Raw genomic sequence first — 25,172 nt, forward strand, 5'->3', positions numbered from 1 at the left:
TTAAATAATAAGTGCAGATTTGATTATGAATGGTTGTGTCCCTTTCAAATGGTAGAAATAATGAAGAGTTGCACTCTTTCAAAGGGTGATAATGGTGAAAGGGTGTGTCTCTTGCCAAAGGGCATACATGATGAAGAGGTGTGACCTCTCCCTCAAATTGAGAGATATAAAGGGAAGGAATCAAAAGCATCTAGTGAAATCACCATTGATAAGATCAGATCAGAATTGTTATCAAGTTACAAGAAGTAACATTTGTGTTCTTTGTGGTATGCCTCCCAATCTGCAGGCGACATCTACAGTGCGAATTCCAACCGCAAGCTACAATCCGCGTACAGGTAAGAGGGGTTAAGAAGTCTTAAGGTATATATGTGTGTGGACATGTGTGCCACACACACACACATATATATTAATGCATTTTTATGAATACATATATCTCTAATGATTACTTATATGAATGTAGCAATAAAGATAGGAATCTATGTAGAATATAAAGATTAAAGAATATGTAAATGAAGACGTAAATTATGGAATGGAAAACAGTAATGAATTATAAAATGTAATATTAATGTGATTATATGATGGAGGCTATAGGGAAGAAATTCCCTTAGCCTAATGGAGGGATTATGATAATCCTTGGTAGGCAGTATATACTGAATATCTATATGCATATATATGGCTTGGTTGACTAAGTTCATCCAAGAAGAGACGGATCTGGCCGATCCCCTCGGATGGACTTGGATGATGAGATGCATCATCCAAGGCAAGGAATTGACATATGGTCTTCCTTGGATGGCTTGGGTGTAAGAAATTACACCCAAGACAGGAATCGAATTAACCTTCGATTTCCTGGATGGCTTGGGTGTAAGAAGAGGAATCGAATTAACCTTCGATTTCCTGGATAGCTTGGGTGTAAGAAATTACATCCAAGACAGGAATCGAATTCACCTTCGATTTCCTGGATGGCTTGGAACCAAGATGGGTTCCAAGAAGGCGAGCTTCACAGCTGCCTAAGGACATATCTTCGTATGGCATTCGTATCCTTTTTATTTTAAAGAATTGAAAGTAGTGTTAATTAAGTAATTGAACTTTAATTGCAAATTAGATTAGTTATGTATATATATTTTTGTTGTGTTCTAACAATTTGTTTTGCAGGACAATGATCTCTAACTAGTAGGGACATTACATCCCCTTTTTGGGATGAGATCGTTCATGATTGGATTAGCCTATTATTGGCCCTTGTAAGCTAAGACTGACGGTTAGAGGGTCCTAGTTGGTAGTGCAGGAGGCTTATTCCTATTTTGGAGGTCAGAAGTGTTCAGGATTGCTCTTCGTTTGGTTCAGTTTGGCCTTCGTTTGACTCTGTTTCACACACTATTTATAGTAAGTATTTGATTGAGAGGGACCCTTACTATTTTTAGTAAGGCAGTTGGATGCGTAGCGGGAACAATGGTTGACCTCTAGGTTCAAACGAGACAGAGAAATTAATGAAATATTAAAATTATAATGGCATTTAATGATATTATTTGGTAATGATTATATTATAAAGTTATTATTTAACTTTATAAAATGTCATTAAGAGTGGGGCCATTATAGGATTAAATGACTTAATGATATGTTGCATAAGGAGGAATTAAAAGTAAAGAATGTTTTATCCCACATTGCTAAAAGTACAAATATTCACCGACTTAAGAAGCTATATAAGCAAGGCTATCCTTTCATTTTGAGGGTAGTTATGAGAATTGGATATTGAAACTATTTCTCCTTGGTTGCTGGAAATCAATGATTGGATATTCTAAGGACGAAAACCCTTGGAATTAGTGAAGGCTGGATGGAAACCCATTCCTTTAAGATTGGTGAATTCAAACGGAGTTCACATTTGGATGAATAGTGGAATTTTGGAATCAAACAAGCAGATTATTGGAGGCATTGGTGGCACAAATATTCATATTCACTCAGGAGAAAATCGTGGGTTTCAGAAATGCACTGACAGCCATTGATTCTTATATTAGACTTCATCTATTTGCAGATCGGGCAGCTACCTTTGTGCATCGATTTGGCATATAGGAGTCCTCATTGCATGAGCTAGGGATGCCAGGCCTTCATTGATTGAGGAGGCTTCATAATCAGGTTCTTTCATAGTCACTTCATGCATTGTACTGTTGTTTCCTAAGCAATGAATTGTTATATCAGACCTTAAGAGGACTTGTGTAGCATTGGGAAATCATTGTAAGGCCAATATACTCATTCTATACTAGTATTGTAATGAGGTAGAACATCAATGAAAGGAAGGAGAGGTCGCATGATAAATGTTTGATGTAATGCCTATGGTTATAATCTTCATAGACAGCATAATAGATTGCATGCCAATTGTTTGAAGTAATGTCTAGTTGCTGTAGGTGCATATTTACATAGTGTGGGTCATCTATATGCATTCATAAAGACAAAAAGAATTACATTTGCATTATGGTTCTTTGCCTAGACATCTGAGTAACCATTTGACAGCATTTAAATCACATTTGACATCTTTTCAAGCAATCTTTATCAGACTGAAACATAGAAACAGCAAGTAAAGGGGTTGTTTGCAAAGTGTTTGACAAAATTCCTAAGTGCTTAAAACTGAAAATTTAAGTCAGAACCAGTAGGGGTTCCTACAATAAGGAATAAGATGAACATACAATTTAGATGGAAATTCTTGCAGGAGAAAACTACAGCAAAATATTGCTTATATAGATCTCTTGTAGTCACCAACCTACTTCATTAAGAAAGCTTCTTTTGTAGGCACCAACCCACAAGAGCAATCAATCCCTAACAACTGGGCACCAACCCACAAGAAACACCAATCTCTTTTAATGAGAGGCACCAAACTCCCGATCTCCTTAATTGGAAGGCACCCACCTCCTAATGAAGAATATAATATTTTATTTGTGATTTCTTCTTAGATCGGTCTTAAATCACCTTCAAAAATCCACTTACCACTTATCCAAAATCTGCCTTTAAGGTCTGCTTCAAAATAGCTTATGTCTACACATGAACTTCTTTGAACTCTACTCATAACATTCCGTAAAATGTGCTTTTGAAGTCTGATTTGTCTGCTCTTAAATCTGCTATGAAATGCTAAAGATATTCATTAATTGCTTGCAAAGTACACCTCCCTCTTCCATGTTTTATATCTCCTCAAACATAACCCTTTGCCAAAGCGATGTAACTCTTCCAAGATGGGCGATTCTATCAAGAGAGGTCAGCCCTTGCAAATATATTTCATTTTCCTTTTGAAATTAATTTAACTGCAATTAAATGGCCACAATTTGGCTTGTTGATGATAATAGGGCATGGGTTGGCCCTTACAAATAAGTGTAAAGTTATTCATTTAAAGCTATTTAAAAACCTCTAAGCTGGGCAGCAATGTAGGGAGGGTCGGCCAAAAGATTTAATGCCTTCATTGTGAGTGCTGATCACGGATTGGCCAGCAAGTAAACAACCATTAGTTTTTGCAATTTAATTAACTCCTTGTTCAACAAAATCTCAATAATAGTGCACGATTTAACCTCTAATATTTTAGTCTTGCCCTTTCACGTTCAATGACAATAATTTATAACACTTTTTAGGCATCATGCCAAATATTTTGCATGCATAAGTCAATAATGGGGTTTGCTGTTGTAGTTATGCACAAGTACTCACATAGCATTCAAAATAACCTTTGATATCCCCATTTGAAAAGGAAGATAATGGCATCGAATGAACATCTGATGATGACAATATTCAGTTTACCATACTGTTGTTTAGAGCCTTACTAATCTTTGTGTTTGGATGGTGGTTTGATGTTGAGACAATTTCAAACAGCAATACACATTACCAATCAAAAATGCAAGGATTGCCACCAATAATATAGCTTCATAGGGTTGTGTTGTGACGTTTTCACACATCGCCCCATTGCAAATGGGGACCCCTACTTTTCGCTTTCTAGGATTAGTCCTCTTAGCTTAGTTCTAGGTTAGTGTTGAGTCTTTCGCTATGAACCTTTGCATTGAAGAGGTATAGTGGGTCAAGAGGTCAAAAGTTGATCAAGTTTGTCTCTTTAAGATGAACTGAGGTTCGACACTTCCTTTACCCAGCCAAGATTTTATCACTTCCACTTCTCCCAACACTGCCCGTGGGTGCCCAGGCCCCGATCACTCTCATTTCCATTCCTTGCCTTCGCCATCACCATTCACCCTTCCATCCTTTCATCTCTCTCTTCATTCCATAACCCTCCATCTTGACGGCTTTCCACTTCCCCTTTCCTACCATCACCATTTCACCCTACCCTTTCCACTTCCATATCCCTTACCTTCTATATCTTTTTATCTTTTATCACCTTCACCTAACATATTCATCTACTAACCTCATCCCATTATAACCTACACCCCTCTACCCTTTCATTACCCCCTCATACCTCCCATTACATTTTACTCCCTAACCTTCCCTAACTCCATCCACTACCTCTTATACCTCCTAACCCGACTCATCTCCTACTTCCATCATTTATATCCCCTATGTCCCCCTTTCCTCCAACATCCCATTTCCCCTCTTTCTCCACGTAGCAGCTTCCCTTACCACTTCCCTCACATTCCTCTCATCACCTTTTTGGGCGCCACTTTAAACTCAAAATGGAGAATTGAATTAACTTTTTATTGAAGACTCTTGTTGGGACCCACCAACCACTGGTTTGGGGAATTTAAATGTTTTTTTTGTCTTTGATATTAAATGGGCCCCACCAGAATTTTTGGAATGAGAGAAAAGTTCTTTTTTTTTAATAGAAATTTTTGAAAGGGAGAGCATCCACCTCACTCTACCCTTCCACCTTATTCCCCCGTGGCACTTCCTTACAACATCACCCCATCCTCTTTGCCACCACATCCTCTTTGTTGTTACACCTTTCATCCCTTCTCACATTCATGGCATGTTTTGGACTTCACTAAGATTCAACGATAAAAAATAAAAAGCAATTCACTTCAAAGTTGATTCAAAACTTCTAGGTTTGTACCTACAGATCCACCTTGAAGGGAGATATTAATCATTGATTGGCTCCAAAGGAGAGAAGATCTTCAAGCAAAAATGAGGTGAATTATAAGGGATAAGCTGTGTAAAAAGAAATTCAAGCAGGCTGGTTCCTAATCATGGGAGAATTTATCAGCTATTCAGGAAGAGATCAGGCCTCATTCACTCTTGGTTTAAATGCAATTTCCAGTGGATTAATTTCTCTGAGTTTAGACCACAATCAGATCTAAGTATTATTTCATACTCAGAAATATGATTAATGTACATGATAATTAATTCAAGTTTTGTGTCTTTGCAGGTATGGTTGTAAACAAATAATGGAGCACGAGGAATATAGGATGATGATAAACCAAGAATGGGGAATCCTCCACATAAGGGAAGAGATCTGATCTGTGCATCTCCACATGAAGAATGCACTCAGATAGAATTAATCTTGCAAATACAGAAAGTCCTAAAATCAGACCAAAGCTTATGAAAATCCGGCCTGATTCAATTGTGCAAGCAAGTGAATTTGATTGATCAATCATCAGCTACAAAAAAACCTCTGATGGCCAATTCAGTGAGGAAGGTTTTGACAACGAAAGATGAAGTTTTGACTGATGTAATGACTGATTTGCCTTAGGGATTAAAATTTGATGAACTTAGTTTCTAAATCTGGATGAAGCCTTGGAAAGCAAATGGATTTCAAAGGTCTTCTTGAGGTTAATCTGATATGGATGACTAAGACTTAGGATCTGAGTTGATGGAATGAGTTTCGTCAAGTGAAGAAACTGTCCAGTATTCCCAATTTGAAGCGAAATCCCTGCTAAGGCCTTCTTTGAAAGGTTGATTTGATATTTTTCACATTGGAGTGACAGAGACTTGTTTGAACGAGTTATTGATCATGAACAATGAGGAATTTGAGCTAGGGCATCAAAGTCGCTCCTGACCCTTCCAAAGGTATAGGAGCGAGTTTGCTTCTAACACCTTCTTGCTCCTTACTTGGATCCAAACCCACGCTTTTAGGGCTTGATTGAAGGAAATTTGAGTTATGTGTGCCTTTAGAAGCGAATTCAAACCAAGTTGAATGATGAAGTCTGGAGAATTTGAACAATATTGTCAATTTCGCTCCTGACCCTCCAAAGGTACAGGAGCAAATTTTTCTTAGAGCCCTCCATTGCTTCTAAGTTGGACCAAAATCGTTGCTCCTATGGCGTGATGGAAGAGGAAATGATGTATGCATGCCTTGAAATTGAATTGAAACAAGTTTGAATGGCAAAACATGAGGAATCTGAGCCAAGAAGCAAAATTTCGCTCCTGACCCTTCCAAAGGTACAAGAGTGAAATCCTTGAAAGGACCTAATTTCTCACTCAAGCAATTGAACAAATCGTATTAGGGAACAAACTGACTTGATCATGATGGAAGAAGGATTCAAAAGCTAAGTTCAAGGTGAAGTATTGAGGGATGGTGAAGGAATTGAATCAAAAGAAGAATTTCGCTCATGTCCCTCTCTAAGGGTCCAGAGCGAAATCTCTTGGAAGGACCTCCTATCTCACCTAAAGCACCAAGAGGGTCTTGTTTTAAGCAAAGTTGGGAGTAGATTGACTTGAGCACGATGAGAAGAGAATTTCAAAAATCAAGTCTAAGGCAAAGTGATAGGAATGAAGCCTGAATTGAGTCAAGAGGAAGAAATTCGCTCATGTACCTTCCAAAGGTACAGGAGCAAAATCTCTCAAGGAAGAATGTTTTGTTAATCAAGATATCAAGACAAGCCTTCTTGAAGGTAATTTAAGTCTTTGTTGCAGCATGAGCATTCTAATGATAATGAAAATTGAGTATGTGAGTGAGAAAACTAAGATCAGCCCTTAGTTCGCTCAGGAGCGAAATGCATTGAGGATGAGTAATATGCTAATGATAGTGTGTTGTAAGTCTTCTTCATGGTGGTTTCAAGTGTTCAAGCATCCTAAACTTCATGCAGATCGTGAGAACTAAGCTTGCCTTCATCAAATATTGATGAAAATTTGACTTATATCCTAGCTCGCTCATGTCCCTCTCTAAGGTACCAAGGCGAAATTCTATTAAAGGCAATTGCATTATGGTAAAAAACCGAAAAGATCAAGAGAAGACTAAGTGCAAGTCAACCAAGAAACATTTGATGCATTAATAAACCAATCTCACTTTGGCGGTAAAAGCAAATTCGAATTTTTAAAGAGAAGTCGGCCAACTAAAGGGAAATATAATTTATTTATTCATCCAAACAATGTCAACTTTCATCAAAGAAGTGCATTCTCCCATAAAGGTGCTTATATAAGGGAGGTTGATTCTTAAATTATTCATCATTCATTTCAAACATTCTTCTTCAAAGAGCGAAATCCTTCAGCAGTTAAGAAGCAAATTCCAGATTTGTCAACAATCTTCACAAGCCGAATTCAACAAGAGCGAATTTGAGGAGCAACTGAATTCATCAAGGCGAATTTCAAAAGCAGATTTCATTAGACAGATTGGTGATTGAGGAGGCAAATTTCAAAGGCAAATTTCAGGTCTTATTGAGATCAGTCACTTTAAGGCGCAAAGTACATCCTAACAACAGCAAAATTCAATAAAGGGAGGACTGAATTCATCATAGCAAGAGCAAATTTGCTCAAGCAAAGGACAATCTCCCCTAAACCTGCACCTATCAGACATGCAAATCACATAAAATCAGAGATTCACGAAAAGAAAGAAATCAGAAAGACCAAGTTGGAGGATCTTAGGAAGAATATTTCAATATCAAGGTCAAAGGAAGACCTCTTCAAGAGGATCTCATAGGCAAACACAAGAGAGCCAAGGAAGGGTACATCGTTCATCAAGTATATCAAGGACGATGGAGGATCGACAAAATTCATCACAAAGGAAGTACCAGACAAGGTGGCATCCCAGTCACTGTTCCTCCAGTCAGATAGGTCGACATCAGCATGTCCAGATTCAATGTACCTGACTCATCAGTGATGACACAAACTTCGAGGCACCTACCCTTGCTTCCTATTGGTCCTCACCCTTGGAATGTAATTTTCTAATTGGCTAATGAAGTTTGTTGTAAGAAACCCTAATTAGGGTTTCTATCTTGTAATCCTAGCCATTGATTCTAAATCAATCAGAGCCGTCTATTTGTAAAGGGTTTCTCTAAATAAGCCCTGGCTCCTCATTTGTAAAGGCTAATAGTTAGTCAGTAGTTAAAAGGTGAATAGTTAGCTAATAGTGAATAGTCAGTTGATAGAATAGCAATTAGAGTAGAATTGAAAGAGAAGGCAAAGATTGTTGCCAAGATGTTGTTGTAAAAGACTTGTAAGCTTCATTGAAGAAATGGTGAAATCTATGGGCCGATTCAACAATTTGCATGGTCTCAATACTTCTCAGATTTGATTTCATGTTATTAGATGAGTGGAAGAAATGTGTTTGATTGATGGTGAAATTCGTATATCCATACTACTAGCAGTTTGTTGATTACAGACTTGCCTTGTGTAGTCAACTGGAATTGTTCAGCTTAAGCTTAACTTCAATTGTCGCTTCTTCACTGATATGCATCAGCCTGATGGTGTCTATGCCTGTAGCGATGATCTGAACATCATAAAGCTTTTCCTCCGAAGATCGCACTAACCTTGTGGAGATGGTCCTGGGATGTCAAAACAAGACTTAGTTAGAATTTCATCAAAGGTTATTCATTGCTCCTACATTCTTAGTGTTAGAATTAGATCCTTTCCTCGCCCTAATCCTTTTTCTTTTTTTCAAAATCTAGACTAGTGAAATCCTGTGTTCCAGTAACATTCAAAGCAAATCAGACGTTCAGTCATCAAGTGTAAGTCCCCATGTGATTCCAGCAAAATCACATCATACCACAGAGAGCTTATCCACGAGTAGAGAACCTACATACAAGAACCTTGGAGTTGCCTCAACTGATCCTTCGGCGAGGTCTTCAGCAGTCGGGAAACTTTGTTCAAGAGAGGATAGGGTACCTTTAGGTATTTTATTCTGTGTTTGGTCGTGTACAAAAGACACGTCAACAGGTTGCAATTCAACCTAACCAGTTATTGGTTCACAATGTTTGAAGACACTGCTAACCAAATCATGTGTCTGAACACTGAAGTAGTGATCTGTTCTTGCCACAAAACAACCAACAATATAGATAAAAGGGGTTGGGAAACAGTATCACATTCATTAATGATCAATGACATAATGGTTTGCATGGCCGCAATGATATTCTCTTCAGGATGTATCCTGATGGAAGCTAACAACTAGTGAAACATTTGCCAAATCAAAGCATCCAGTTCCAAGTCTAACATAATGTTCCCTAATCTAAGTTTAGCAAATGAATCGAGTACAGTAACTCTCCTAGAAAAGTGAGAATCTGAGACATCATCCAAATTTTTGAAGCTACCCCACCAACATCTAGAATATCTCCTTCAGTTTGCCATCCTGGTAAGGACCCTTAGGAGCTGTAATTCTCATAATTTCATTGAGACAAGAGGTGGTAACCAATCTCACTTCTTTATCCCTGCTTCTCAATAACTTATGCTTACCCAAAGCAATCATCACTGGAACCATGGCTTCTCGTAGTACCTAAGATGGTGATTGATACACCATGTGCAAGCAATCCATGTGATAACCCCTAAGGTATCACATAATGTCAATATATTTATAGATTAATTAAATAAGTTCCAAATAAATAAATGATTAAACTAATAAAATATATCTAAACATATAGTAAATGTCAATCAAATATCTAATATATTTGAATATGACAAAAGAGAAATATTTAATATTTAATAAATCTTTTACCAAAAAAATAATAATAATAAACAAAGCAAATATTAATAAATACACAAACAAACATTTAATTGCCCCCCCCCCCCGATTACCTCCGCACAAGAGGTGCGACGGTAATCACAGCCTAAGTTGTGATCACTGCCGCACCCCTCCATGCGGAAGGGCACCGTGAAGGGGTACAACCCCTTACGGGATGCTAATAAATACGGGGAAAGGAAAAAGGCAAGGGGGAGAGCAACCGGGTGGAAGGAAGGAGACATTGGCTGCACACAAACAGGTACGTGTAATGTGTTTCACATAATATTAATTGTCATGTCTAATTAAATAAATATTTTATTTATTTAATTATCTAAGCCTAATTCTTCTATTAATTAAACAAATCTTTATTTATTTAATTAATTAATTTATCCTTTTCTAGCCTTATTTCTTATTTAAATAAATACATTTATTTATTTAAATTATCATTTTCTTAAATTAAATAAATATTTTATTTATTTAATTATCCCACTTCTTCTATTAATTAAATAAATCTTTATTTATTTAATTAATTCATTAACCTTTTCTACCCATGACACATGTCATTCATCTCTTAATTCCTACACTACGTACCCCTTTCATTATTTTATTATTTCCTCTACCAACCCTTTAATCATAGCTGACCTCTTTTTACACCTCTCAATCTTATCCCTCCATTTCATAGTGTCTTCTATATAAGGAGATGCTTCCTTCATTATCAACACTACCTGGCTAATTCAATTATGCACTTGACTACACTACGCTTTGCACCTTCATATGCGATCCTACTTGCAACCACATTCCGTTCTTTGTTGAGCTCTTGTGCACATAAAATCTGAGAGCAAATATATCAAGCAAGATCAATGGAGATAGGAAGAATGGAGATTCAAACCCTATTGGACATGTGATGGTATAATCTTTGTGATTTCATTTGATTTGCATTGTCTTAGGTAATCTTCATATGTTATGGTGGATCTTTGTTGTTGTTAGGCTAGGGTTTTTGTGGTTGAATTCATTTAGTCTTTCAATATTGTCATTGTTGTTATCCATTTTCACCGTATACAATGTGAATATCAAGAACGTAGGTAATTAGCATGTTAATATTATTTACTTCGTTAATGAATGCAATATACAGTTTAACACATTAGGGAATGAACATATTTGATTAATGAAATTAATAACAATATGTGATAGTTAGGCATATTTAAATATATGTTAACAAATACATATTAAGGAATGTGTTAATAATGTGAATTAAGAAATGGAAATAATAATTAAGTTGTCAAATGCAATATAAATATGATTAAATAATGAAGGCCATAGGGGGGGACTCCCTTAAGCCTAATGGAGGGATACGCGAATCCCTGGTTGGCAGTATATAAATAAATATATATATATATACTGATGATCTATATGCATATATGAATGGCTTGGTTGACATGTTCATCCAAGAAGAGATGGATCTGGCCAGTCCCCTCTAATGGACCTGGGTGATGAGGAACATCACCCAAGGCAAGGAATTGACTTATGGTCTGCCTTGGATGGCTTGGGTGTAAGAAATTACACTCAAGACAGGGATCGAATTAACCTTCGATTTCCTGGATGGCTTGAGTGTAATAAGACAGGAATCAAATTAAAACCTTGGTTCCTGGATGGCTTGGATGTAAGAAATTACATCCAAGACAGGAATCGAATTCACCTTCGTTTTCCTGGATGGCTTGGGACCAAGAGTGGTTCCAAGAAGGCGAGCCTCACAGCCGCCTAAGGACATACTTTGTATGGCATCGTATCCTTTTTATAGATAAGAATTGTGATTAATGTTAATTAAGTAATCTTAAAATTAAATTGCAAGACGATTTAGTGACAAATTGGTGTATATGTTGTATTCTAACGATTTGTTTTGCAGGACAGTGATTCCTAACTAGTAGGGACATTACAGTGGTATCAGAGCATAATCCTGCCAACTTGTGGGAGGGATTCTTAGTTGATGATCACATATTAGAGGAAGAAAGGCGCAAAAGCAATGGCCGATCAATTAGCCAAACAACTTCAGGCCTTCATGGAGCAAACCAATGAGAAATTCGAAAGGATGAGCCATTTAATCATCCAAAGTACAAACAGCAACAATAGAGATATGACAAACCCTAGGAGAGAGACACACTCTAATCACGCCGATAACGAACGATCTCCTCAAAGTTCTAGACAAACAATTCCCGAATTTCTACTTAGAGAGGAACGTGCGGGAGAGGAAGAGGAACCAGCCACACTTGGGGTAGAGGAAATTCCCCAAATTTATGCTAGATTAGAGCCGGAAGTTCAAAGAGTAGTTTCCTTCAGAGACTTCTGCGAATCCAAGGCTAACGAGGGTAGAAGAAGGAAGCCTATGGGTAATGACCTCAAAGCTAAAATCAACAAAATGTCCTTACCATGCTTTGATGGGTCAAGGAAAGACATCGCCCAAGCTTGGGTACAAAAACTAGACACATACCTCTCATACAGTCCCATGACCAAAGGAGATGCTATAAAATTTGCCATACTACATTTAACAGGAGCAGCCCATAATTGGTGGCACAACGGTCTCATTACCCTAGAACACAAAAATGTCTCCACCTACAATGAATTTACCCAGAAGCTCATCAGCTGGTTCGACCAGAAAGACTCCGAGTGGTACTTCCAAGAATTAACACACCTTAAGCAATTAGGGAGCATTGAAGACTATATAGACCAATTCCAAAAATTTTCAGCAATGGTCCCCGATCTATCTCAGAGAAGGCTTACCTACATGTTTTTAGAAGGCTTGAAAGACTCTATTAGAAATTTTGTAAAACCCTTGGAACCACAAAATTTAGGGGAGGCCATTAAAAAAACTAGGATGGTCGAACTTAGTGCTCCCAAGAGTACCTCAGCCAAAAAACCACATAGGAATGAGGGATTCCAGAAGGACCGACGAGAGAGGCCCTGCCGCTTCTGCAAGAAACCTTGGAGTATGAATCACCAATGTAAGGAGAAAGAGGAACTTAAGGAGAAAGGGTTATGTTTCAAATGTAAGACTCCATGGGGGAGAGGCCATGAATGTAAAAAGGGACAAATAAATAACACAAAAGAAATACGGGACGAGGAAAGACCTTATAAAAGGGCCAGATTTGAGAACAACGAACCAAGTACCTTGGCTGTCATCACCCAAGGGAGTGAGAATAGATGCTTCAAACTTAAAGGAACTATCAAAGGACAGAAAGTAATCGCATTAGTTGACATAGGACCCTCACATGACTTCATTAGTAAACACTTAGCGGCAAAAAGAAGGTTGAAAATGCAAGAGTTTGAAGGGTTTGAAGTGATCATGGGCAACGGAGTCATAGATAGATGCACCAAAATTATACCTCAATTGGAAGTCACCCTTGGAGGACATACCATTACAAGGAACTTCTTTGTGGTGAACCTAGAGAATGACATCATTTTGGGAATGCCATGGATAAACTCGTTGGGACGATTTACCATGGACAATCCCAATTGGGAGATATGCTTCCAACATGAAGGGAGAGAGATAACATTAAAGGGAATTCCCGACGGCTCTCCAAAGATAGTATCATGCAATAAAATGGAGAAAATCCTTAGACATGATCAAGGAGAGTGGGTCGCCCAATGTATGGTCTTGGATAAATCTCCAACTGAAGGCCAAATCATTCAAAATGATATACAATCCATCCTTAAAAGACACAAAAAAGTCTTCGAAGACATTCCTCCTAGTTTACCCCCAAAAAGGGGATTTGAACATTCCATTGAACTAGAAGGAGCAAAACCAGTCATTACCACTCCTTACCGCCAACCCCACAAATTCAAAGAAGAAATTGAAAAAACCATAAAAGAATTATTAGAAATGGGACACATCCAGCCAAGCAGCAGCCCGTTCGCTTCATCAGTAGTATTGGTCAAGAAGAAAGATGGGACGATGAGAATGTGCATAGATTACCGGGCCCTGAATAAAAAGACTATAAAGAACAGATACCCTATCCCAAGAATCGATGAACTAATGGATGAACTCCACGGAGCAAAATACTTCTCTAAAATCGATCTAAGGTCGGGATATCATCAGATTAGAATGAGAGAGGGGGATGTACCCAAAACAGCATTCAGATGTCACTATGGACATTTCAAGTTTTTGGTTCTACCATTCGGCCTCACTAATGCCCCAGCCACCTTTCAGTCATGCATGAATCATACATTCAGGCAACAATTACAGAAGTCCCTTCTAATATTCTTCAATGATATACTCATTTACAGCAAGACATGGGAAGAACATCTCCTGCACATTGAGGAGGTATTGAATATCCTTGAATCTGAATCCTTATATGCTAAAGCTTCCAAGTGCGAATTTGGGATGAGGGAAATCATCTATCTAGGACACAAAATTAGTGAGGCAGGAGTAAGTGTGGATGAGGAAAAAATCAAGGCCATCAAGGAATGGCCTACCTCTAGAACATTAACACAACTAAGAGGGTTTGTGGGACTATGTAGCTACTATAGACATTTTGTAAAAGGATTTTCCAAAATAGCAGCACCCCTCTCCGACCTAACCAAGAAAGGAGCCTTCACATGGAATGACCATGCCCAACAGGCCTTTGAACAATTGAAAATAACCATGAGCTCGTGCCCAGTATTAGCCATTCCTGACTTCTCTATACCTTTTGAACTACAATGAGATGCATCGGGGGAGGGAATTGGGGTAGTCCTCATGCAAAAGAAACACCCCCTAGCCTTTGAGAGCCGTAAACTTACCCAAGCAGAAAGACTCTATTCCATCTATGATAAAGAAATGCCAGCCATAATGCATGCCTTGGCCAAATTTCGCCAATACCTCGTCTGTGGGAAGTTTGGTGTGAAAACCGATCATAACAGTCTACGCTTCTTCTTGAGCCAAAGGGACCTAAATGATAAGCAACAAAAATGGGTGAGCAAAATACAAGCCTATGACTTTGATATAGAATATGTAAAAGGGGTGAATAACAAGGCAGCAGATGCATTATCCCGAAGGGCACACCTCAATGCCCTTACCAACATCTCGAAGGACTGGAAGGAGGAAATCTTAAAGGAATATAACCAAGATCCACAAACCAAGGAAATCTTGGAGGGAAACCTTCCCAATGAAGACTTTAAAGTTAGGGGAGGCCTCATCTTGTACAAAGGAAGGGTATATTTGACCCCTCAAACCAAATTCAAGCACAAGCTCCTAAAAGAATTCCACGATAACCCCCTGGTAGGACATCAAGGGTATTATAAAACCTATAAACACATAAGAGAAAAGTATGCATGGAAAGACCAAAAAAGAGATGTCCAGACATACGTACAAGAGTGTCTAACTTGTCAAAGAAATAAAATCGAACTCACGTACCTAGCTGGATTGCTTCAACCATTACCTATTCCCAATCAGAAGTGGGAGAGCATTTCGATGGACTTCATAATAGGGTTACCAAAAACACAAGGGAAAGACAACATTTTTGTGGTGGTAGACAGACTCACGAAGTATGCCCATTTCCTAGCAGTCTCCACTGAATACAAAGCCTATCAAATAGCCGATTTGTTCTTCAGGGAAATTTTCAGACTCCATGGACTCCCTCTGAATATTGTTAGCGACAGAGATAGCAAGTTTATTAGCCAATTTTGGCAGGAACTCTTCAGAATGGCAGGAACAGTCTTGACCCCTAGTACGAGTTACCATCTCCAAACAGATGGGCAAACCGAAATAGTGAACAAATGGATAGAAGGCTACCTAAGGAATTATGTTACAGGGCAACAAGCGGCATGGGTAAAATGGTTGCACCTAGGAGAACATTGTTACAACACGACACACCACATGTCAATCGGGATGAGTCCCTTCCAAGCCTTGTATGGCTATGAGGCCACAAGCTTTGGAGAACTAATAAACCAGGAAAGTAAAGTACCAAGAGCACAAGATTTTGTTCAATAAAGTAAGGATATCATGAAGACCTTGAAAGAGAATCTACAAGAAGCCCAAAATCAACAAAAGATCTATGCAGACAGAAAGCGTACAGAAAGGACGTTTGAGGTCGGAGATCTAGTGTTTTTAAGACTACAACCATACAAGCAATCTTCCCTCAAGAAGAATGGGGCTGAAAAATTAAAACCCCGATTCTACGGACCCTATAAAGTAACTCGAAGGATTGGGGAAGTAGCTTATGAAATAGAACTGCCCAAAGACAGTAAAATACATAATGTGTTCCACATCTCCTGCCTCAAAAAGGTTCTCGGACAACACTTGACTCCGTGCAGTGAACTACCACCCTTAGATGATGAAGGGAAACTCACCTTGTACCCTGAGGTCATTCTAGATACACGGAAGAAGGCACTAAGGAACCGGACCATTACCGAACACCTGATTAAATGGAAGAATCTTCCCCATTAGGATGCCACTTGGGAAAAAGAGGAAGATCTAAAGATGCTTGAGGACAAGCAAAATTGAGACGGAGGGACTGTGATAACCCCTAAGGTATCACATAATGTAAAAGTATTTACATAATGTCAATATATTTATAGATTAATTAAATAAGTTCCAAATAAATAAATGATTAAACTAATAAAATATATCTAAACATATAATAAATGTCAATCAAATATTTAATATATTTGAATATGACAAAAGAGAAATATTTAATATTTAATAAATCTTTTACCAAAAAAATAATAATAATAAACAAAGCAAATATTAATAAATACACAAACAAACATTTAATGCGCCCCCCCCGATTACCTCCGCACAAGAGGTGCGATGGTAATCACAGCCTAAGCTGTGATCACCGCCACACCCCTCCATGCGGAAGGGCACCGTGAAGGGGTACAACCCCTCACGGGATGCTAATAAATATGGGGAAAGGAAAAAGGCAAGGCGGAGAGCAACCGGGTGGAAGGAAGGAGACATTGGCTGCGCACAAACAGGTACGTGTAATGTGTTTCACGTAATATTAATAAATGTCAATACCTAAATAACATTAATAATATGTTAATGGAGTATAAGGGTCAGCATGCTATGCAATTTGTTTTATTTTAATAATGAATATAAGTAATATGTGAATATCAAGAACGTAGGTAATTAGCATGTTAATATTATTTACTTCGTTAATGAATGCAAAATACAGTTTAACACATTAGGGAATGAACATATTTGATTAATGAAATTAATAACAATATGTGATAGTTAGGCATATTTAAATATATTATAACAAATACATATTAAGGAATGTGTTAATAATGTGAATTAAGAAATGGAAATAATAATTAAGTTGTCAAATGCAATATAAATATGATTAAATAATGAAGGCCATAGGGGGGGACTCCCTTAAGCCTAATGGAGGGATACGCGAATCCCTGGTTGGTAGTATATATATATACTGATGATCTATATGCATATATGAATGGCTTGGTTGACATGTTCATCCAAGAAGAGACGGATCTGGCTGGGCCCCTCTAATGGACTTGGGTGATGAGGAACATCACCCAAGGCAAGGAATTGACTTATGGTCTGCCTTGGATGGCTTGGGTGTAAGAAATTACACTCAAGACAGGGATCGAATTAACCTTCGATTTCCTGGATGGCTTGGGTGTAATAAGACAGGAATCAAATTAAAACCTTGGTTCCTGGATGGCTTGGATGTAAGAAATTACATCCAAGACAGGAATCGAATTCACCTTCGTTTTCCTGGATGGCTTGGGACCAAGAGTGGTTCCAAGAAGGTGAGCCTCACAGCCGCCTAAGGACATACTTTGTATGGCATCGCATCCTTTTTATAGATAAGAATTGTGATTAATGTTAATTAAGTAATCTTAAAATTAAATTGCAAGATGATTTAGTGACAAATTGGTGTATATGTTGTATTCTAACGATTTGTTTTGCAGGATAGTGATTCCTAACTAGTAGGGACATTACAATCCACCACACCTTTTTAAAGACAGGGTGTATTCTTTGACTGATATAAATCGTCAAATCTACCTCCTACCTCCAAGACTCTATTGGCTAACTCTTCTTCATCATTAGGTATCATGATCCACAAAGAAAAAAGTCAAACTCTGCTAAATGCCCAAGCTACACAACCTGAATAGACTAGCAAGAAACTGTGTTCTCTAATACCACTGTAAGATGCTGCCCCAGGTTTGCTACCAAACTTGTTATACTTTACTACCTTTCAATAATTTATTGTCCAATTTTACATGCATATGCCAGTAAGGGTGTTTTTTGTTGTAGTTATATGCAAGTACTTACATAGCATTAAAAACAACCTTTGTCATTCCCATTTGAAAAGGAAGATAATGGCATTGCATGACATCTAATGATGACAATATTAGTTTACCATACTACTGTCTAGAGCCTTCTAATCTTTCTGTTTGGGTGGTGGTGTGATGTCAAGAAAATTTCAAACAGAAATGCACATAACCAATTAAAGATGTTGGGACTATCACCAATAATATAGCTTCAGAGGGCTGTAATTCAACTATGTCTAACTAGGCACAGGTTCTAAAATAATGCAATACAAATATTTTAAGAGAGCACAGGAAGCAATGCATTTTCTGACCTCCAAAAATGAACAATAGATCATAAATATTTATCAGAAAAATATATCATGTGATCCAAGTTCTTTCTGGTACAAAATGCTTATAATAGAACATAGGGGAATGCCAAACACAATCTAGATCGCTGTTATAGTTGAGCAACAAATAAACCCTCGAATTCATAACCAAATTTCTGACATGAAATCGTAGCGAGCACCTATTATAATGTTTTTCCCCTCCAAGCACATGTACGTAAACTCATGGATAGATAGGGCTGCCTCCAAATGGTCAACTTCCTATTTTTTCTGCTATGTTGATTGTTGCTGACCTTCAAATGTTCTGATTCATCCACCCATGGTTGTGACATGTTGAGGAATGGCACGATTCCTTATGTAGTTAGTGCAGCACTTTGATTCTTCCCTTTGAGGCTATACTACGTGTGTGGAGGCAACACCAACAAGTTAAAACTATGCCTTATTTGGACAAGCTCCAATAAAGCCACACTGGCATTAGTTAACTCTGCTTCAAGTCTTTTGAGTGGCATCAACCCTTTCTTCAGCAATTACAAAGTGATACGATAGCTTTGACTCTCTTGAATCACCTTCACACTCCACGTCACCCCTAATACCATAGTTGAAAATCTCGGACTCGCCTCGGACTCAGCAAACCAAAATTTTGGACTCGGACTCGGACTCGTGAAAGACTCGCGAAAGACTCGGCAAAAAAAAAAAACCGTAGTTTTACAAAAAAACATAAAGAAATTAATGCATTTAGAGAACATAAGTGCCATAATTGAAACATTACACATGTCATATGATCTACAAAGTACAAACACGCAATATTTGAAATTTCATCATTCATGGCAGCATATTCAAGTTTCAACTTTCAACTCTAAAATGTATAATACTATAATGGCAGCATAAGTATATAAATGTTCACAAAATTACATATAATGATATGTCCAAGTCCAACTGCAAATGTGAAAAACAGCAATGTGAATGAACAAACCAAAGAGAAGACTACATCTTCCTCTTTGTATTTTTCCTAATATAGCTCAATTTTTCAGGCCTTGAGCTAGAAGTAGTAGCAGTGGGTGTTGTGGTATCTAAATGGTGAGATGATTCTTCTTCAAAGTCATAGTCCTCATCATCATCCTCATCTTCGTCCTCATCTTCATCCAATCTTGCTCCTTCTGCATCTTGTGCTGCTCCTCTCTCTATTTCTGCAATTTCTTCTTCGGTAAGGAGGACATCATCACCATCATTTTGTTCATTCATGGTCCAATCACCATATGGATCAATTTCATCCAAGTCAATGGCCTCACGTGAAACACCCTCCACCTGTCTAACTCGAAGGCGAAGGTTGTACCGAACAAATACTAGATCATTGAGCCGCTTTTGTGACAATCTATTTCTCTTCTTTGTGTGAATGCTTTCAAAGACACTCCAATTTCGTTCACACCCAGAAGCACTGCATGGCTGAGACAAAACACGGATAGCTATCTTTTGAAGATTAGGCGTGCCGGCACCATAATTCTCCCACCATAAATCTACAAAAAACATTTAGAAATATTAGAATTGAGAAAAAAATGTAACAATCAAGTTTGTAGGTTTTTTCTTGCACTATTGACCTAAGTTACTAAATGTTTTACCTGGTTGTTGTTTTCCTCTCCTATCAATTGCTAGTTGTGATGAGAAGAGTCTCCCCTCTGCACTTTTGTAGATCTTGAACAATGGAATGAACATTTCCAAATTCAGAAATAGATACTAGATAGTCAAAGTGTCAAACTCAAATTCAATAATGAACATTTCCGAATTCATAAATAAAGATAGAGCAATTGCAAATGTCAAATCTCACCTCCAACTCATCAAGAACCTTGTCTCTCAACTCAGGATCAGGTGTCATCTTATCAATGCATGTAATAACACTTGCCATGACCTCCTCATCAGCCCTAAATGAATCAGAGAAGTAGAATTTCGGGTTCAAAAAGTAGGCGAAGGCATGTATCGGTTGGTGGAGTTGGTTTGTCCACCTACGATCAATGATGCGCCAAAAGATTTCACATTTTCTTGCATTTCCACGATAGTAATGTGAAATGGCCTCTTTGGCCCTATCCATGGCCTCATAAATGAAACCCATTGGCATGCCCTCTCCATCCACCATACGAAGAACCCTCACCAAAGGTTCTGTCACCTAAAAAAATTAAAACAAATTTTAAATTAGTACAAAATCAACCCCTAAAAAATAAAATCAGCAAATAGACAAGATTGTATAAACTTTACTTTTGTGTTTGTTACTTACCGCAGTCAACTCCTCTCCACTTTTATTGAACCCTTCATCAAAAACAATGGTCACAATCTTCTTTGCTTCAGGTCTTTTGGAGTATGCAGACCCCAACCAAGCATCTGACACAAACATCTGCTTAAGATGAGGAATGGCACTAAGAATGCTCTGCAAAGTGATGAAGTGGCTAGCAAATCGTGTCACTCTAGGTCGCACAAGGTCCTTGCCATTTGTGTGTTTTCTCATCAAAGCAAGCACCCAAGTATGGTTGTAGATGAATTTGGTGACACTTTTTGCATCTTCAACCACCTTCTTCACCCATCCAATCTTCCCAATGTCCTCTAGCACCAAGTCCAAGCAATGTGCAGCACAAGGACTCCATGTAATCGAAGGATGCCTCTGCATAAGCATTCTACCTGCAGATACATATGCAGCTGCGTTGTCCGTGATAATTTGGATAACATTCTCAACTCCAACTTCCCGAACCACACCATCCAACAGATTACACAAAGTCTCTGCATTTTTTATTTCATTTGAGGCATCAACAGACTTTATGAATACCATTGCACCATTTGAAGCCACCAAGAAGTTGAGAAGAGTCCTATTCCGTCCATCTGTCCATCCATCAGATAAAATGCTGCATCCTTTTCTCTTCCAATACCTTTTCTGATCATCAACCACACCTTCTGTATTTTTCACAGCTTTCTCTAGCAATGGCCCACTGAAGTCATGACCTGTTGGGGTCTTAAACCCCTTACCCGCCACTGTACATGCATTAACAAAACTTTCCCAATACACATTGTTTGCTGCATTGAAAGATAGATTATTGTAAAACCAAAAGTTTGAAGCTGCTATCCGTGCTTGTTCATGCTTCTCTCTATTCCATCCTGTACCTTCAAGTGAAGGTTGTGCACCTGGAACATTGCGTGGTACAAAAAAATTAGGGTCTGATCTAACAGGAGTGCCACTAGCTTCACCCTCATTGTCACCAAAAGATGAAAGTGACTGACGACCCCGACTGTGACCAATGGGACCCAAAGTGGACAATGTGGGATTCATTACAGCTGCTATGGCTTCTCTTGTTTTTTGCCTTTCTTCCTTATGCATATCATTCTCAGCAAGAATGGCCTTCATCTCTCTAATAATTTCAGGAGTTGATTTGGGGCATGCCTCCACACCATATCCAGGTATTTGTGCAAGGTGGTATTTTAATCTATTGATTCCACCAGTCATCCATCTTGTGCATTCGGTGCAAGTGACCTCCCCCTTTTTGCTTCCTGCAATCCCATATTTCCAAGCTTTATCTCTTTGTCTTCCTGACCTTGGGGTTGCCCTTGGAGTTGAACTTGCCATTGCTGATTTAACATGAAAAAAAAATATCAGCAGGGTTTTATGGAAAATCAACAAAAAAAATGACAATGAATCATTTGGGAAAAATAGCATTCAAAAACAAGAAAAAAAAAGAGGAAATAACTTAGGAAAGAAAATAGAAAAAAATTTGGCAGCATATCCCCTTGTTTTTCAAGATTTTTTTCAGTTTCAAAACAATGAAATGATTCAAATGAAAAAAAAAAGAAAGAGAAAAATCCTTACCTAGATCTCTCTTGCTGATTTTTCCTTCTTCCCTCTACTCCTCCAAACCCTTCTAACCTGCTCCAGCCAAAAAAAAAACCAAAATGAAGTCAAAAAATAAAAAAAAAACGCGGTTTTAACCCTCACGGGCGCGTTTTTCTGGGCCCGCGAGTCCCTGTGAAAGACTCGCGAGTCCGAGCGAAAGACTCGCGCGAGTCTTTGCGAAAGACTCGCGAGTCTTTCGCAGGGACTCGCCTGGACTCGCCACGCAAGTCCTAGGCGAGTCGACTCGTGGCGCCAAAGGACTCGCGAGTCCGTGGCGAGTCCGAGGCGAGTCAGAGAGTTTTAAAACTATGCCTAATACTACCAAAAAAATATGACTCAAACCTTATTGAGGGGCATCTCTTATAAATTTATGTTACATGCCAATCTTAATTGAAATATAGTGACCAAGTTTGGAGGTTTCGCATGCTACAAATCTACCAATTGATGCATTGCCCATCAACAAATAACATAATTGCCCAATAATATTTATAAGAAACAAAATTTGAAAGACGAAAGAAGTCCACGTGTTCAAAAGATAAGCCAGTGGTTTTCTATCAAGGAAGAGATGAACCAACTCCATTCTTGCTCTCAGTTAGAATTTTCGGAAAGCTCCTGCACAATTGTCTAATAGACTCAGGTGCCTCAAGCAATGTCATGCCGCTAGCTATTTGTAGAAAATTGGGTTTAACTCCTACACAGACCACCAAGAAGGTGATCCAATTAGATAAAACCGAAGTCCTAGTGGTGGGAGAGCTTAACAATATCCCTATGCAATTGGTCATCGATCCGAGGATCCAACATTTCATAAATATATCGGTTGTAGACATCCCTGATGGATATAGCATGCTTCTAAGCAGAGATTGGTCTAGGAGGTTGAATGGATATGTGTCAACCAAGTTTTCCCAAATGTGGCTACCATAGAGAGGTGTCCCCAATCAAATTAAGATAGATAGCACGCCAAGGCTCAAATTCATGATAACAGAATATGAGGAGGATAATGAAATTCTATTTCTAGAAACAGACCTTAGCACTTATAGACCTAAGGTTGAAGAGGTTTTGATGCTACAAAGTCCAAGAGAAGAAGGCGATCCACAAAAGATCATATATTCCATCGAAATTGTTATTGAAAGTGACCATGATTCATCCCTAGATGAAGACATTGGTATGTTTGAAAATTTTAGAAGGTTTGTCTTCAAAAGTGTCAAACAAGGTATTGAGCTAGGAACCTTTTCTTGCATCCAAGATTTACTATTACCGAACTAGTGTAGGATACACAATGCTTTCCATTCAGAGTTCTCATGTGCAATGTGTAAGATTGCTCTAGACCAGATTCACAAAAGAATTCCTGAGGCCTTGACACTTGAAGATATTAAGGTCCCAAAAAATAGAAATCCTCTTCTTAAGGAAACCTCACCAAAATCAAATGAAGGAAATGAAGATGAAGTTAAGCAACAACTTGATCGAGCTCCACAAGAAAAACAAAAGGAAGAAAATGATGATGAAGCCAAGTGTGGACTTTGAGATTTGATGGGTCCAAATCAAGGAAAGAATCGGGAGCTGGCTTTGAGTGAATTAGCCCTTTTGGAGAAACTTTGCTAGCCGCCCATAGATTGTAGTTCCCATGCACAAATAATGTTGCTGAATATGAATCTCTAGTCCATGGATTATTACTTGCCATTCAAAAAGGAGCAAAGGTTTGGCATGTATTTGGAGATTTAGAAGTAGTCATAAGGCAGATAAGGAAGCAGTATGTTTGCCATGACAAAAGGTTGACTCGCTACTGCAATAGGATATGGGATCTCATAGAGAGCTTCAACGCCTTCAACATCAAGTCAGTGTATAGATCTCAAGACGAAGTGGGGAATGCACTTGCTTAAGCCGCTAGTTTCTTAGCACCTCTCGCCATGGAAGGATTGAAGAAGTTCACAGTGAAATTAACCTCGGTACTTTGTGTCACAAAAGCTTGCACCCTTGCTGGGCTATCAACTGAGCAACCTCGTGAAACATGGAAACAACCCCGAAGTGTGGGACCTTGCGCAAGGGGGTTGAATCTCCGGAGAAGGCCGACTTCCTTCTCAATCCAAGTGCAGGTGTTGAACCAATTCAACACTTCAAAACTTACTCCTAAGCCTATCCTAACAGCTTGTAGAGGAAAAGGGAAGAGGGAAATGCTTAAAATGAAAGGAGGTGATGCACCAAGATAAGAGATTGTTTCTCTCCCCACCCGAAATGGCACAAAGAATCAATTGAAATACCCAGGAGATGCACAAACTTCAGTTGCATGAGTGACCCAAACTCAAGTATGGAGGTTATGTAATGTCCCCTTCTTCGCAGTGATTAGTTATGTTGGCCGTTAGCCTAGTTCGGAGGCCCGTAGGCTAGTTGGGGGCAAAAATTAGGGTTTCCTATTTTCTAGGAGGATTCTTTGGTGTTTTCAGGGGCTATATGTGGGAGTTTGACAGTTTGGATTCTAGATTGCTTCTGGGTTTTCAGAGAGCTTCAGGATGGTTCGACATGCATCTGCATCGGGTGACTTTTACAAGACTTACTATTTTTAGTAAGTGCGATGACTGCTCAGAATGTGGTTAAAATCACTTTGGAAACATTTACTATTTTTAGTAGTATGCTATTTTTAGTAAGTACTATTTTTAGCAGCATGTCAGCAGGCTTGTTCAGATGGCTATTTCCGGCAGGTCAGTTTGAGCAGATGGTCTTCCCTCATTTTTTGGTGCTTTTCTTGGCAAGGGTGGATAGCTCAGTTCTATGACTATTTCTGGCAGGGCAATTCTCTCAGCTTGTTTCCCCATATCCTTGGAGCTTGTTTTGGCAGGTTCAATATTTGATGAAAAATGGTGTTTTAAATTAAATTATAACTTAA

At 38.5% G+C, this 25,172-nt stretch overlaps 2 protein-coding genes across 7 annotated transcripts in view; one reads left to right on the forward strand and one right to left on the reverse strand.

Moving 5' to 3' along the window:
* Positions 1-25,172, forward strand: part of LOC131069486 (putative acyl-activating enzyme 19) — a 349,361-nt gene that overhangs the window by 227,564 nt on the left and 96,625 nt on the right. The window lies entirely within an intron of this gene.
* On the reverse strand, positions 19,162-20,751 carry LOC131859966 (uncharacterized). Its single transcript, XM_059214284.1, has 3 exons — positions 20,252-20,751; positions 20,046-20,118; positions 19,162-19,943 (listed from the first exon to the last, which is right to left on the reverse strand). Exons 1-3 carry the CDS (start codon positions 20,555-20,557, stop codon positions 19,414-19,416), a joined length of 909 nt encoding a protein of 302 aa, XP_059070267.1. The 5' UTR covers positions 20,558-20,751; the 3' UTR covers positions 19,162-19,413.

The sequence above is a fragment of the Cryptomeria japonica genome, chromosome 11, assembly GCF_030272615.1.
Source record: "Cryptomeria japonica chromosome 11, Sugi_1.0, whole genome shotgun sequence".
In the NCBI taxonomy this organism is placed as follows: domain Eukaryota; kingdom Viridiplantae; phylum Streptophyta; class Pinopsida; order Cupressales; family Cupressaceae; genus Cryptomeria; species Cryptomeria japonica.